The following is a 13,148-nucleotide window of genomic DNA, read 5'->3' as shown; positions in this document are numbered from 1 at the left end:
AATATGTAAAATACTAAATATTGTTGAGGATATTTTTTTGTAATTTTTTTTTGAATATTTATTTATTAATTTTTTATTGGTCACAATTGTTGTTTTGAAAGACACTTGTGTATGACAAACATATGCAGGCCTAAACTTATCTTTTTTTTTTTTGCAATAAAAAATTAAATTGAAAAGAATCATTTGTAGATTATTGACATATAATTTTTTTTTCAAAAAATGTAAAAAATAAAAAGATTTAAAAAAATAAGAAATCATGCTATTTCAAGTTTTTGGACCACTTTCATAAAAAATTACTTAACAAATAGAAAAAATAATCCAATTGTAAAAAAATTACATATTTGAAATTTGAAGAGTCTCTTCTATATTGGGTTTTAATTTTGTTAAAAATTTCTACAAAAAAATGTCTTAAGATATATGTCCAAAGTCACTCTTTTCTAATGACACAAGCATGACCTTCAAGTTGCAGGTCAAAGCATGTCCAAGGCTAAGGGTCAACTCCCCAAGCCTTTCTAGAGCTGAAACTCATAGCAAAAAGCAATCCTTCAATTCAATTTTTTTTAAAAATGGATCTCGTTATGTTTTTAGAAATGGGATTGCATTTTTTTAATAACGATATCCTATTTTATAAATGACAACATCCCATTTTTTAATTTTAGCCTTGGAACCCCAATGTATAATGGGATCTTGTTTCTAGAATAACACGATCTCTTTTTTGTTAATGTATTTTAGTGTTTTTTGTTAAGTCCAAAACTTTCACGAGAAGTGGACTCAACTTCATGCTTTTACCTAGTACCTATTAGTTCCTCCAAGGCTTGCCAAGTTAATACAAATGCTCAAGAAACTCGTGAGATATATCTAGGCTTGAATGCAAAAATTCATTATCATTAATTATAATTAACACGCAACCACTAAACCTATCTAATTAACAGATTTTGAATATAAATCAATGAATGTATACAAAACAAATTCAACAATAATAGATCAAAAGCATGTAAAATATCCTTGTCAAATTTGGATGTATTTCACTTCCATTGTCCTTCTAGTTCTTGTGTTATCTTGGCTCTTACAGTCACGCTATGAAAGACCTACATAATATGGACACAAGAATTTGAAGATGGTGGTCCTCGAAAAAGGGAAATTAATGTCAAATTTATAGATTTTAGAGAGATGATTCAGATGGTTGAGATTCAATTGAGAATTGAATTAGTCAATGACTGAGATTTCATGTGACCAGTTGGTGAGAGAGAATTGCTCATGCTCTAGATTTGATTGATAGATCAATTGGATTGATTGAAGAGATAATTGGTTTGATATGGAGTTAGACAGGATTGATTGCTTAGTCAGAAAAAGGTGATTGATAGTTAACTGGATTGATTGACTAGATGACTGAAATGATTGATTTGTTAGAAAAAGGTGATTGGGAGTTGACTGGATGTTAGTGGTAGTTAGAGTTTAGCATGTGTTGTAGGAAATTAGAATGGAATTTAATTTAATTTGCATTTAGATTTTCGAAAATGCAAATTAATAGGAAATTAAATGAAATTGAAATTAGATGAAATTTGAATTTGGGGAGAATTGAATTATTTGAAATAGAGGGAAATTGAATTAAATAAATTAATGAAATATATTTATTTTGGAGCACATAATTAGATAACTAAATAATTTAAAGAAATTATTTAATTATGAGGGGAATAGAAATTGAACTTAATTAAATAATGAAAAATATTTAATTAAGTTACATAATTGTAATTAATTAAATAATAAAATTATCTAATTAATTTTTTAATTTTTATTTTTGATAAAAGTGGAGAACCACTAATTTTTTTATTAATTTTAATATTTTTTTACAACCTGGTTCAAAGAGCACCAGTAGGAAAGAACCAGATGAAGAAAACATTTGGTCTTGCTCATACATCATAAACCAAATATGAGGCCCACCCAAAGATTACACAATCACCATAATGGGCAACAAAAAAAAACCCAGCCCCCTATAATGAGTACAAAATCTCTCTGAATGAGAGAATTACATTAAGAGTGCAGAAACCATGAACTAGTTATTTCCAATGGAGGAGAAGAAAGGGGGATAACATCATCAATGAGATCTGCAGGAGACACCATTTGAAGAGGCAAAACTGAAGTTGGAGAAGACATTACTGCTTTCATCGAGTCTAGAAGGAAGTGAATACCTAAAAATACATTGATAGTTGCTGCCAAAAAATCTGGCGAGACATAATCTAACAAAGCTACCAAGGCAAACATAGAATCATCATAAAGGTTAGAAATCAAGCCATTCCTTATAATTGAAATAAGTTCCTCGTGCCAGCCAGAAGATAGTAATTGAGAACAAGGTAGGAAACCACCATAAGAAAAATTGCCAAACTCAAAATGATAATGAGACAATGCATTATCCAAATCAGCAGCAATATAGAAATAGGGATGGAAATATGCATCAAAGAGTGCTCTGACCATAGAAGAATCCAAAAGCAAGTCCATGTAGATAGTGCAAAAACGAGATGCAACCTCAACAAGAAAACAACCTGCATTTTCCACCAGCCATCGTTTGCCCAAAACCTTGCGAAAAACTAGAGAGAAATCTAGAGAATAAATTTGAAACAAGCGGCAAGCTTTTCATCATCAAAATCATGAGAGTCCTAGAAGTCATGCTGCTTAATAGGCAACAATACTCTATAGCCCACATACTCCATAAAAGAGATAATGTAAAAACAAAGAGAATTCGGGGTTAAAAAGACAACAAATGCCATCATAGAAGAACACACTTAGCCACCAAAGGACGCGACAAATAATATCAGTACAAGCAAGCCCACGGTAAATGTGCGAAGAAAACCACAGACAGCCACCTCAAGAAAGAATGATGAGAACTTCTTCTCAAAAGCATGCCCATAATTACACATGATCGTGATAAATAATAATACAAGATTGTCACACGAATGAGATCCCCCGAATGCAAAAGTAAATAATTCCAAGTCTGCCACCACAAAGGAAGAGATGAAAAATCATTAAAACTTCAAGCAAGCCGCCCTGACAGAAAGTACAAGCACCAAAGGTAATCATAAATAAGACCTCGTGCAAGTTGTACAGGAAATCATACTTCAGGTAAACAAAAAGCCCAGGCAACAGACACGTGATATTATGGAAAACAAGATTACAAGGCACTCCTATACCAAAATCCCAGCCTATTAAAACAAAAACCCCAACCCATACCCTGGCTGGAATTACAAACAACAATGCAGACTTAATGAGGAGATATGAAAGACCAACAAGGCCACCAACACCACCACATTAAATTGCATACCTGAATATAATCACCAACAAGATACAAGGTCATGACTCGGCCAATAGGTTAAGATCGATTTAAACCGGATGAGGTGGTAAAACACTAGTATCCACATCAACCAAAGAGTGGATATCTTCATCTAATGCTTTATTGGCCAGGAAGTCCGCCACCTTGTTGGCTTCCCTGTAGCAATGGACTATAGAGAAAGAATTAAAAAACTCAAGTTGAGCAAGTATCTTATCCAACCAATATTTGAGATGTCAAGAGTGCGAGGAGCAATTAGTGACCATATAAAAAACAACCTGGGAGTCACCTTCTATAACAACATCCAACAAATGCAATGAAAGGAGCAGATCAAGCCTAGTAGAAAGAGCATGAAGCTCAACCACATTATTAGTCCCATTAGAAATACACTGACATTGTGCTTTAATAATACAATCCCTATTATCAGAAACCACAATACCAATGGCAGATTTCCCAGGGTTACCACGGGATGCTCCAGCAAAGTTCAACTTGTACTTAGAAGCCGAGGGAGGCAACCAGACCACCTCTTTCCTATTTAATGAGGACCTTGTTTTAGAAATGGCCCCAATCAAAGGGAGCGACTGTAAAGCTGGCCAATGCTTGGTAATCCAATTGTCCCATGGTGTAAAAGTATTGTGAAGACTAATGCCCTTGTAAATGAAGGCCAAGACAGTCTCGGAGATCAATTTTTCTATACAGAAGAGCACATCTTGCAAAGTGGAAGAGTTCTTCCTAAAAATCCTGTTATTCCTCTCAAGCCAAATCTTCCAGATTAGAACAAAAGGAGCTACTATCCAAATGCAAGCATAGAATGAAGATGGATATAATAGGGGACAACTCATGAAGTGAGACCTAAGGTCACTGCCTAGAGCAGAACTCCAATTTAACTTATTAGATAGCTAGTACCAACAATGAGAAGCAAAGGGGCAATAAAGGAAGAGATGAACGACAAATTCAAGAGAGCCTCCGCACATAACACAAGGAAAGACAACAGTAATGCCAAGCCTATCCAATCTCATGCCAGTTAGAATTCTATCTTGAACGACCAACCAAGCAAAAGCCCCTGCTTTTGGAAGGCAGGCAGCATGCCAAAATAACTTATATGGCAAATCATATCCCTTAACACCTGCAGACAAATAATTATACCCTTCTTTAACTGAATATTCCCCTGATTTTGAATAGGTCCAAATTAGCTCATCATCCTCCTCTGAAAAAGAGAAATGGACGTTTATTTAGCTCCTCCACAAATGTAGATTTAATATCTTGGTCCACCGGAAGAGAATCAATTGATTTCCATTTGGCCACGGGTAAGAGGCCCGAGGAATCCACACAAATATAATCAGCCACAAATATACCCCAAGAAGATTTGAGGGAAGACATAAGAGGTGACCAATCCCTAAGGCTAAAAAGTGTAGGGAAACCATTCCAGATTTCCTCCCAAAACCTGGCCTTTCGACCATTATGGACAAGCCAGGACAACCCTGGAAAAATGACAGATCTGCACTCAACCATGAAATTCCAGATTATAGACCCTTTAGGGAGCGAAGAAGCAGTAAAAATGGCCTCCCTAGAACCATTATTCAAATATTTTGCAAATAAAATAGATGCCCACTTAGAAGAGGGTTGTTTATATAGCTTCCAAACTAACTTATCACCAAGGGCCAAATTCTGCTTACCAATATCCTTAACCCCTCCACCCCCTTTATCTCTCGGAGCACAAATCCTATCCCATGCCAATAGAGGGATCCTACCTTTCTTGTTAACGTTCTCATTCCATATAAAAGACCGTAATACTGAATGTAGAGCAATCATAGTTTTCTTAGGAGCCTTTAGAACAGATAATAGATAGATGGGAACCACATTTAAAATGGCTTTAATAAGCACAATTTTTCCTGAAAAAGATAACCACTTATGAGACCAAGAAAGTATTCTTGAAGAAATGGCCCTCGAAATCTGTTCCCAAAAATTATGCTTCTCTGAACCAGTAGAAAACAGAATACCTAAATACTTACAAGGGAACTGGCCAACAAAGAAACCCCAAAAATGAGTCAACCTGGACTGCACCAACGGGGAAACATTAAGAAAGAAAATTTTAGACTTGGCCCGATTGACCTTCTGACTAGAGAACAAAGAATAGTCCATAATGATCCTATTGATGACCTTAGCTTCCCCCATAGTAGCTTTACCAAATAGTAACGTGTCATCTGCAAATCAATAATGAGTATGGCTAGCAGCCATAAGAGGAATAGAAATCCCCTTCAAGATGCCACTATCCCTAGCTCTTAAGATGGCTCTACTAAGGGCTTCAGCTAGAATAATAAATAGAAAAGGCGACAACAGATCCCCTTGCTTGAGCCCTCTAGATGAAGCAAAAAAGCCATATGGAGAACCATTCAAAATCACTAAGAACCTGATCATGCTAATACATGCTTGTATCCATTTAACCCATTTAATCCCAAACCCAAAATTATTAAGCACACACAAGAGCGCCTGCCAACTTACCCTATCATAAGCCTTCATCATATCCAACTTTAGAATCATAGCCGAAATCGATCGCTGAGAGATAGAATGCAGAATCTCATGGTCCACAATGGCCCCTTCTATCATTTCCCTACCAGGGACAAAACCCCCCTGTTCACCTGAGACAATCTTTGGAATGAGCTTGGCAAGCCTTAAAGAAATAGCCTTAGTAATGATTTTGTATAAGGTATTACATAAAGAGATTGGGCAAAAATCCACAAAAGATTTGGGATTCTCACTTTTTGGAATGAGGGAAATCAAAGTTGAATTGAGTTCCTTCAAAATTGACCTATTGCACCTAACCTCTTCTAAAACAAGATGAGGTTCTCCCCATGGAAAGACCAACATTTTTGGAAAAAGAGGGCAATAAAACCATTGAGACCAAGAGCCTTATCAGGTGACATTGAAAAAAAAACCTCTTTTACTTCTTGAATAGAGAAATGTGCCATTAGCATTACATTATCCTCATCATAAATAAGCCTAGGAATAGTGGAAACAAAACTATCATCAAAAATAGATGTCTCCTCAGATAGTAAAGACTTGAAAAACCGGACAGCCTCAACAACAATCTCTGACTCTTTTGAAATAACAGCTCCATCAAGGTTTTGAATACAAGAGATCCTATAACATTGTCTTTTCATCTTAGCTGAGGAATGGAAGAATTTAGTATTCCTATCACCATCACACAACCATAGGTCTTTAGATTTGTGACGCCAATAGATTTCTTCCCAAGAGAGAATCTCTTCTAGATGAGAGTTTAAAATTTTATGCCTCTGAAAGGTAGTAGAGTCCATGCCACAGTTCATAACCATAGAATCAAGAGCTTCAAGTTCATCCTGAATCTTAATCTCCTCAGAGAAAATATTTTTAAAATGCAGTACATTCCATTTCTTAATTTCTTGCTTAAGATAAGAGAGTTTTTTGAAAAACCTAAACATCCTAGTTCCATGAACAAAGGGAGCCGAGGACCACCAAGATTGTAAAAGCATAAGAAAAGATGGATCTCGAAACCACATAGGTTCAAACTTAAAAGAAGATCGACCAAGAGCTCTGTCATCCAAGATAGATAAGACAACTGAAAAATGATCAGAACCAACATAAGGAAAAACCGAGGCCACAACATCCACATCAAAGGAAATCCAATTGTCAGAAACCAAGAAACAATCAAGTCTTTCAGCAATCTATGAGAAATATTTTCTCCTATTAGTTCAAGTGAACGGACCATTCAAGGTTTTAAAATTCACCAAGTCATTCTTATGAATGAAAGCAGAAAAATCTTCCAGGATACACTTATTGGGCAAAATACCCCCAAATTTTTCATCATTAGAGGAAATGGCATTAAAATCCCCTCCAAAAACCATAGAATGGCCATGAAGGGAAGAGAAAGTAATGGATACAGAATCCCAAAGAGCTTTCTTACCCCTAATCAACATTGGTCCATACACATTGAAAAACCAGAATTTAACATTCGAAGCACAACTTTTAACCAAGGCCAACATCCAGAAGGGAGCAGAAACAACCAATTTTAACTCAATAGACACGTCCTTCCAAAGAAAATCCAAACCCCCAGACGCCCCCACAGAAGGGGAGACACAAAAATTCCAAGGCTTCCATTTGGAAAACAAAAAAACAGCACCTTGATAACTTAACTTAGTCTCTTCCAAAAGTAATACATCACACTTCATTAAATCCAACTATGATTTAATGAGGCGCCTTTTGTTAGGGGCATTTAAGCCCCTAACATTCCATGACACGATCCTCATTTCTCTCGAGAGGAGACAATCTCTCCCCTCTTCTCAATTACAAAATCAACACTCTCCAACTCAGCCTTTAAGCTACGCTTGGAGGCCACAGATCGAGTAAACGGAGGACTAAATTTTGTCTTTTTCTTACCTGATCCCGATTTCGAGCTCAAGAGTGTAGACTAAATACCAGCATCAATCTCTAACTGCATATAGAATGCCTTTGACTTCCTACCTCTTTTAGCAAGAGAAGGAGATGGTGAGGTAGGGGATAAAGGGAATTGAACCAGGGGTTTATTAATCATAGGATCAAAACCCACATTCCCATCCCCAACCCTAGTTACACCCAAGGCATTATCAGCCTCATGGGCTTTATCAGAGAGAATATCAAAAGGATTACAAGTTGAGGGAATTACCAAGGAAGAATTTAAATTAACCAAATCCTGATCAATTGCATCCACCACTTTATCAGTGACATCTGAATTCAAGGTAATGTTATGATCAAAAACCACTTTTTGAACTTTAAAAATTAAGTCATCATTAGGAAGGAAGGAATCCATACAATTAACAACATCTATTTGAGAATTAATAAGCAGGCCATCTTTCATAAGAGAGGGGGAACCTAAAACCGTCGCACAATCCCCATCCTTCTGAATAACTGAAGGAAAAGGTTCATTACCAACAACAGTCGGAGCTTGCAGAGGAGGGGATTTTGGCCGACTCCCACCATCAACATTAGGAAAGGGAGTAACAGGTTTTGAACTATGATTTTTGAAGGCCGAGACACCTTATCTTCAAAAGACAAACACTTAAGAGAAGCAAAAAGGGCAGAATCCATAACTACAGAAGCCCTAGAAAACCAAGCAGAATCACGAACCACACTCTAATGCCAAATACCATCAATTAACTTTAAATTATAATTGGAAGGAACCACAAAGGACGTAGAAAGCAAAACACAATTAATTTTATAGAAGAATGGTTAAATAATTAAATAAAAATTAAATGGTTAATTTGTGAGGGAAAAGAGATGAATATTAATTTAGAAGAATAGAATTAGATTAATTAAATAATTAAAATAATATTTAATCAATGCATGGAAGAATAATTAGCGATGTTAGTGGCAAGTCAATTTTAAGTGTCTACAAGGCTCATCCCTTGTAGAAAGCAATTGGTTCATAATTTCATAATAAATTTAAGTGCTTCTATTAATATAATGCATCTAAAGGTTATGTATAAGTCCTATAGGAAGTGCACAAAGTTGGAGGGTCAATTAGGTGATATGGTGTCTCAGAGCGAGATCCAATTCTTATGGAAGTGTGTGTGTGTTCGGGAAGACCCTGGTGTGGACATATCACCAACTGGAGGCAGGTTGTGAGTGTTATTAGCAAAGCACCAAACAAGAGGCAGTTGCAACTCTGAACTATATTGTCGAATTTAGGTAGTTGTGCCTAGTTCAAAGGAAAGATGTTGCCAAGAAGGATGCTAGTGATGGCCAATGTTACCAAGAGAGTAGATGAAATTATGGATATGATGAGTGCCATGAAGAACTAGCTGAATGTCGTGGAGGATCGGAGAAGGGATGTAAACCTTAGACCAAAAGAAGAGACTGGTGATTAGGAACCAAGGATATAGGATCAGAGAGAGGTAAGCTAAGAGGAAGAAGAGTTGAACCAGATCAAAATGATGAAGGCTATTGATAGAATTGGAAAAAGGTTGAAGATTGAAATTCCCAATTATGCTAGAAGTTTGAATCTAGAGGAGCTAACCAATTGGATCAACGAGATGGAAGGGTACTTCGAATATGAGGCGATTGAAGATCTAGAGCAAGTGAGGTTTCTTCTTCTTTGCCAATAGCAACAATTTTAAGTAGAGGGGTGTGTTGTTTTTAATCTTTCATCTATTATGAATAGTAAGGGCTTGATTTGGATCGCATTCAAGATCTTATAAATTAGACTCAGGAGTATAATAAATTCTATTAAAAGAAATGTATAAATGTAGACCAAATGTCATAACCATTAGCATGACAATTATAAGAGAGATATGTTGTAAATATAGTAATTTTGTGTTGCCATTTGGTCAAATAATTTTTTGGAAAGTTGCAAAGAATTTTATAATGGAGCTCTACTATTGATGTATAAAAAAGTTGTAGAAGACTCACTATGGGTGAACTCACAATACTAGTTCCCACTTTTTGACCAACTTTGACACTTAGATGAACATTTTGAAAAAACCCTTCACTTTCCAACTCCTATAACCTTTAAACCATTAAGAATTTGAAGATGATGTAAACTACTGATTTGTAACATCTTGTTTTTAGATTCTAAATATATTTTTTTCAAATTTTTTTTAATAAAATTTTATTGATTTTTCCATCTCCCTCAAAAAGTAATTTTTTACAGCAAACAACATTTTTTAAGAGTAATTAAATACATAGAGAGAAAGAACACAGCAAAAAGTGAATGCCGCTCCCGCACCTACACCCCAACGGCTCTCCCGCCTCCTGCATTTTGAATGTACTTGTCGTTGCAGGATGTTCTCCTATTGTTGCCCTGACCGACAATGTCTCTTCGCTCCCCTCTGGGTTGGGTCGTGGCACTTTTGCCTGTGCTGGGGTTGCGGCTACTGCTCTACGCTCCTCTTCTGAGCTGGTGCCTTGGTCTACTATTGGTTGGGTCACTGGAGGTTCTCACAATGATGGTGCGTTTCCCCCACTCATGATTGCTTCTTCCAGTGTTGGTGTTGTGGTGGCTTTGTCTGCTACATTGGGTGATGTTGCTGCTGCAGAAGGTCCTCCGATTTTGGGTACTAATGTCGGGTGTTTGGGTGCCAAGATCCCTGTTGGTGATTTTGTCCCTCCCAAACCAGGTGTCTCTGAGCCAGTTCTAGATTTGGATACCTTTGCAACTGCTACTGGTGCTAGTGATGACCTTCCTGCGGGTGATAATGCTATGCCCAGACCCTTTGCTAGGAAGCATAGCTTTGCCCGTGTGGCCAAATCTATTGCCTAGCCTTCTAGGGGGGTTTGACCTCTTCCTTGTGCCAAGACCTCTCCTGTTGTGGTATGTGGTCGTGAGGTTATGGATAATGTTGACTTCTATCAACGCAGCCCTCTAGTCTACAAATTTACTAGGTTTTGGCCTTCCCTCCCAAACCTTCATCGCTGGGCGAGTGATTCCTAGAAGCCCCATATTTCTTATGGCATTGATCTTTTCCCTTGTGCTAAGGGGATTTTTGTTGCTTCCTTTGCCTCTACTCCTGATCATGATTTGATTTTGGGTAAGCTATGGTCTTGGGAGGATCACTCTCTCTCCCTTAAGCCTTGGACTCCTTCCTTCAACCCCCTTACAGAATCTCTCTTTGTTCATCCGGTTTGGGTCCACCTCCCCAATCTCCCCCTTCATTTATGGAAACCTTCTTATTTTGAGGCCATCGGTAACTCCATTGGCAGCTTCTTGAAAGTTGATGATGCCATGTTCTCCATGGTTCATTCTACCTTTTCTCGCCTATTAATTGATGTTGACATATCGATGACCCTCCCTAGGGATGTGGTTCTTATGGTTGGGGACAGGCCTTGCACTCAACCGCTGGATTATGAGGGCCTCCCATTTCACTATCGAAGGTGTTTTCAATGGGTCATCTTGCTTTTGATTGTTCTCTCTCTCGCTGCAAAGGTGCTGCTACTTGGTGGAAGGATGCTACGGAAGACCACTTGATGATTAATGCTTCAGATCCTGTTTCGGTTGATTCATCTAAAGTGCCCCTTACTGTTGATGAAGCCCTGGTTGATGTTACTGTTGTTGTGGCCCTTCTGCCCCCTTGGTTCCTTCTCTTGTTGCTCTTGCTTCTCACCTTCACTCTGCTCCTGGTGATTCTTCTCTTGTTGTTGCTCCGGTGCAACAACCTGTTGCCGCTCTGCAACAACAGTCTCGCAGTGCCTCTGCAGGGTCTTCCCCGCTTGTTTCTTCTTCGAAAGTTCCTACTGGTAGTGTTTCCTGGATGGTTGTTTGTCGTAGGTGGAAAGGAAAATCTAACCACCTTTCCCAAGCCCTCCTTTGTCAAGATTCGGGGTTTTCTCCCCCCTCTTGATTTGGGTTGGGTTGTTGATGGTTTGGCAGGTTGGTTTGGTCGGTCCGACTTTGTCCTTTGAGGGTTTGTACCCCTGCTTGGTCTTTTAATTTTGATAGCCTTTGTCTTTGTAAAGGGTCAACGCCCTTCTTAATGCTGCTTTTTTTAAAAAAAAATTAGCAATAGTTAACGCTAATTGTAGAGGGGTTGAGGTCTCTATGTTAAAGGTCAGCGCCCTAGTTAACGTTGCTTTTTTAATCAAAAACATTTTTTAAGAGTAATGTGCATCCTAAAATGCATTTTTTCTATAAATGATAAAAAACTTAATTCTTTTGAATTTTGGGTTAATTCTTTTGAATTTTGGTTTGTAACATCAATACCTAGGGCATGTAGTTGGTTTGATAGTGATATATTGAATATTTTTCATTTTATTCAGCTTTGAAGTCTAACTAATTATAATTTAGATATAGGTGCATGTTTGAACACATAATTTGTTCTATATATTTCAAAATTCAATTTTATTTTTTTTGTTAGAAAGAAGACATCAATACCTAGTGCATAGATATTTTTCAGAATGTTTTTGAATTCATTTACTATTTTTCCCAATGCATTGAACAAAGAAGTTCATGTTCGATGAAAAACCTACATTCATAAGAAATAAAATAAAAATATAGTAATGAAATGAAATATATTAAAAATTATAATATTTGGAAAGCCTATAATAAGCACTAAATACTTAAAAAAATAAAAAATTTAAATTAATTCATTTGACCCACCAAAAGCTACTATAAAATTGGTTTTTTATCAACATTTGATAGATGCAAAGGAGACTCCATTGCAAGTATGATTTAGAAGTAGAGAGGTTCTATGCAAGAAATTTTGATCTAAGAGCCTTTGATCTAACTCTCTTAAATTGATTACTCCAAATGGGACCTCTTAAAGCTTAAACTATTATATTTTCTAAAAAATGTATCATTTCAGCAAAAATCAGGATGTACCAAAAAGTGGGAACCAGCATTGTGAGTTCACCCCTATACAAAAATCAATTATTAGATGCAGGCAAGAGATTTGGCATGAGAATAAGTGCCAAATTAATTTTATGTAATGTCCATTTTTGTTAATGCCCTTGTTTTTTCACAAAAATCACAAATCGAGAATGAAACGAGGGTGGAACACAGTTAGGGATATAATCTTCATTTAAGAACAAGAAGAGATAAGCCTATTTTTTGAAATCTGCAATGAGATTGTACAACAATGTAGATATAACTCATGAAATGCATCCAATTCTAGGGTTAGGATATGTATATATAAATCTACACAACCAATATCAATATATGCATGGACACTTAACCATAACGAGGGTTGGGTTGGAAGATATGATGAGGTGTCCCAAGCATCCTCTACCCTAGGCCCAATAGCAAGACCTTATCCTCTATGGCCTCATGTGGTCCTTAATCGATGGTCCTTAACCATCATCATGAGGTGTCATACCTAGTGAG

General features: G+C 36.9%; 1 protein-coding gene across 1 annotated transcript; it reads right to left on the bottom strand.

Moving 5' to 3' along the window:
* Nucleotides 1-3,445: 3,445 nt before the first annotated feature.
* Nucleotides 3,446-5,497, bottom strand: LOC131859353 (uncharacterized). Its single transcript, XM_059212988.1, has 4 exons — nt 4,549-5,497; nt 4,373-4,448; nt 3,601-4,063; nt 3,446-3,481 (listed from the first exon to the last, which is right to left on the bottom strand). Exons 1-4 carry the CDS (start codon nt 5,495-5,497, stop codon nt 3,446-3,448), a joined length of 1,524 nt encoding a protein of 507 aa, XP_059068971.1.
* Nucleotides 5,498-13,148: the final 7,651 nt, after the last annotated feature.

The sequence above is a fragment of the Cryptomeria japonica genome, chromosome 2 (genome assembly GCF_030272615.1).
Source record: "Cryptomeria japonica chromosome 2, Sugi_1.0, whole genome shotgun sequence".
NCBI classification, from domain to species: Eukaryota; Viridiplantae; Streptophyta; class Pinopsida; order Cupressales; family Cupressaceae; genus Cryptomeria; species Cryptomeria japonica.
The sequence above is the reverse complement of the archived record's forward strand: the minus strand, read 5'-3'. Positions and strand labels throughout refer to the sequence as shown.

What these genes read in the sequence shown, in the direction of transcription:
- LOC131859353 (XM_059212988.1), bottom strand. Translation starts at nt 5,497, where the DNA reads ATGGGGGAAGCTAAGGTCATCAATAGGATCATTATGGACTATTCTTTG. An exon ending in TGTGGAGGAGCTAAATAAAC is followed by an intron (nt 4,449 to 4,548) that starts GTCCATTTCTCT and finishes ATTTGTCTGCAG; the next exon opens with GTGTTAAGGGATATGATTTG. An exon ending in TTATAGAAGGTGACTCCCAG is followed by an intron (nt 3,482 to 3,600) that starts GTTGTTTTTTAT and finishes CCATTGCTACAG; the next exon opens with GGAAGCCAACAAGGTGGCGG.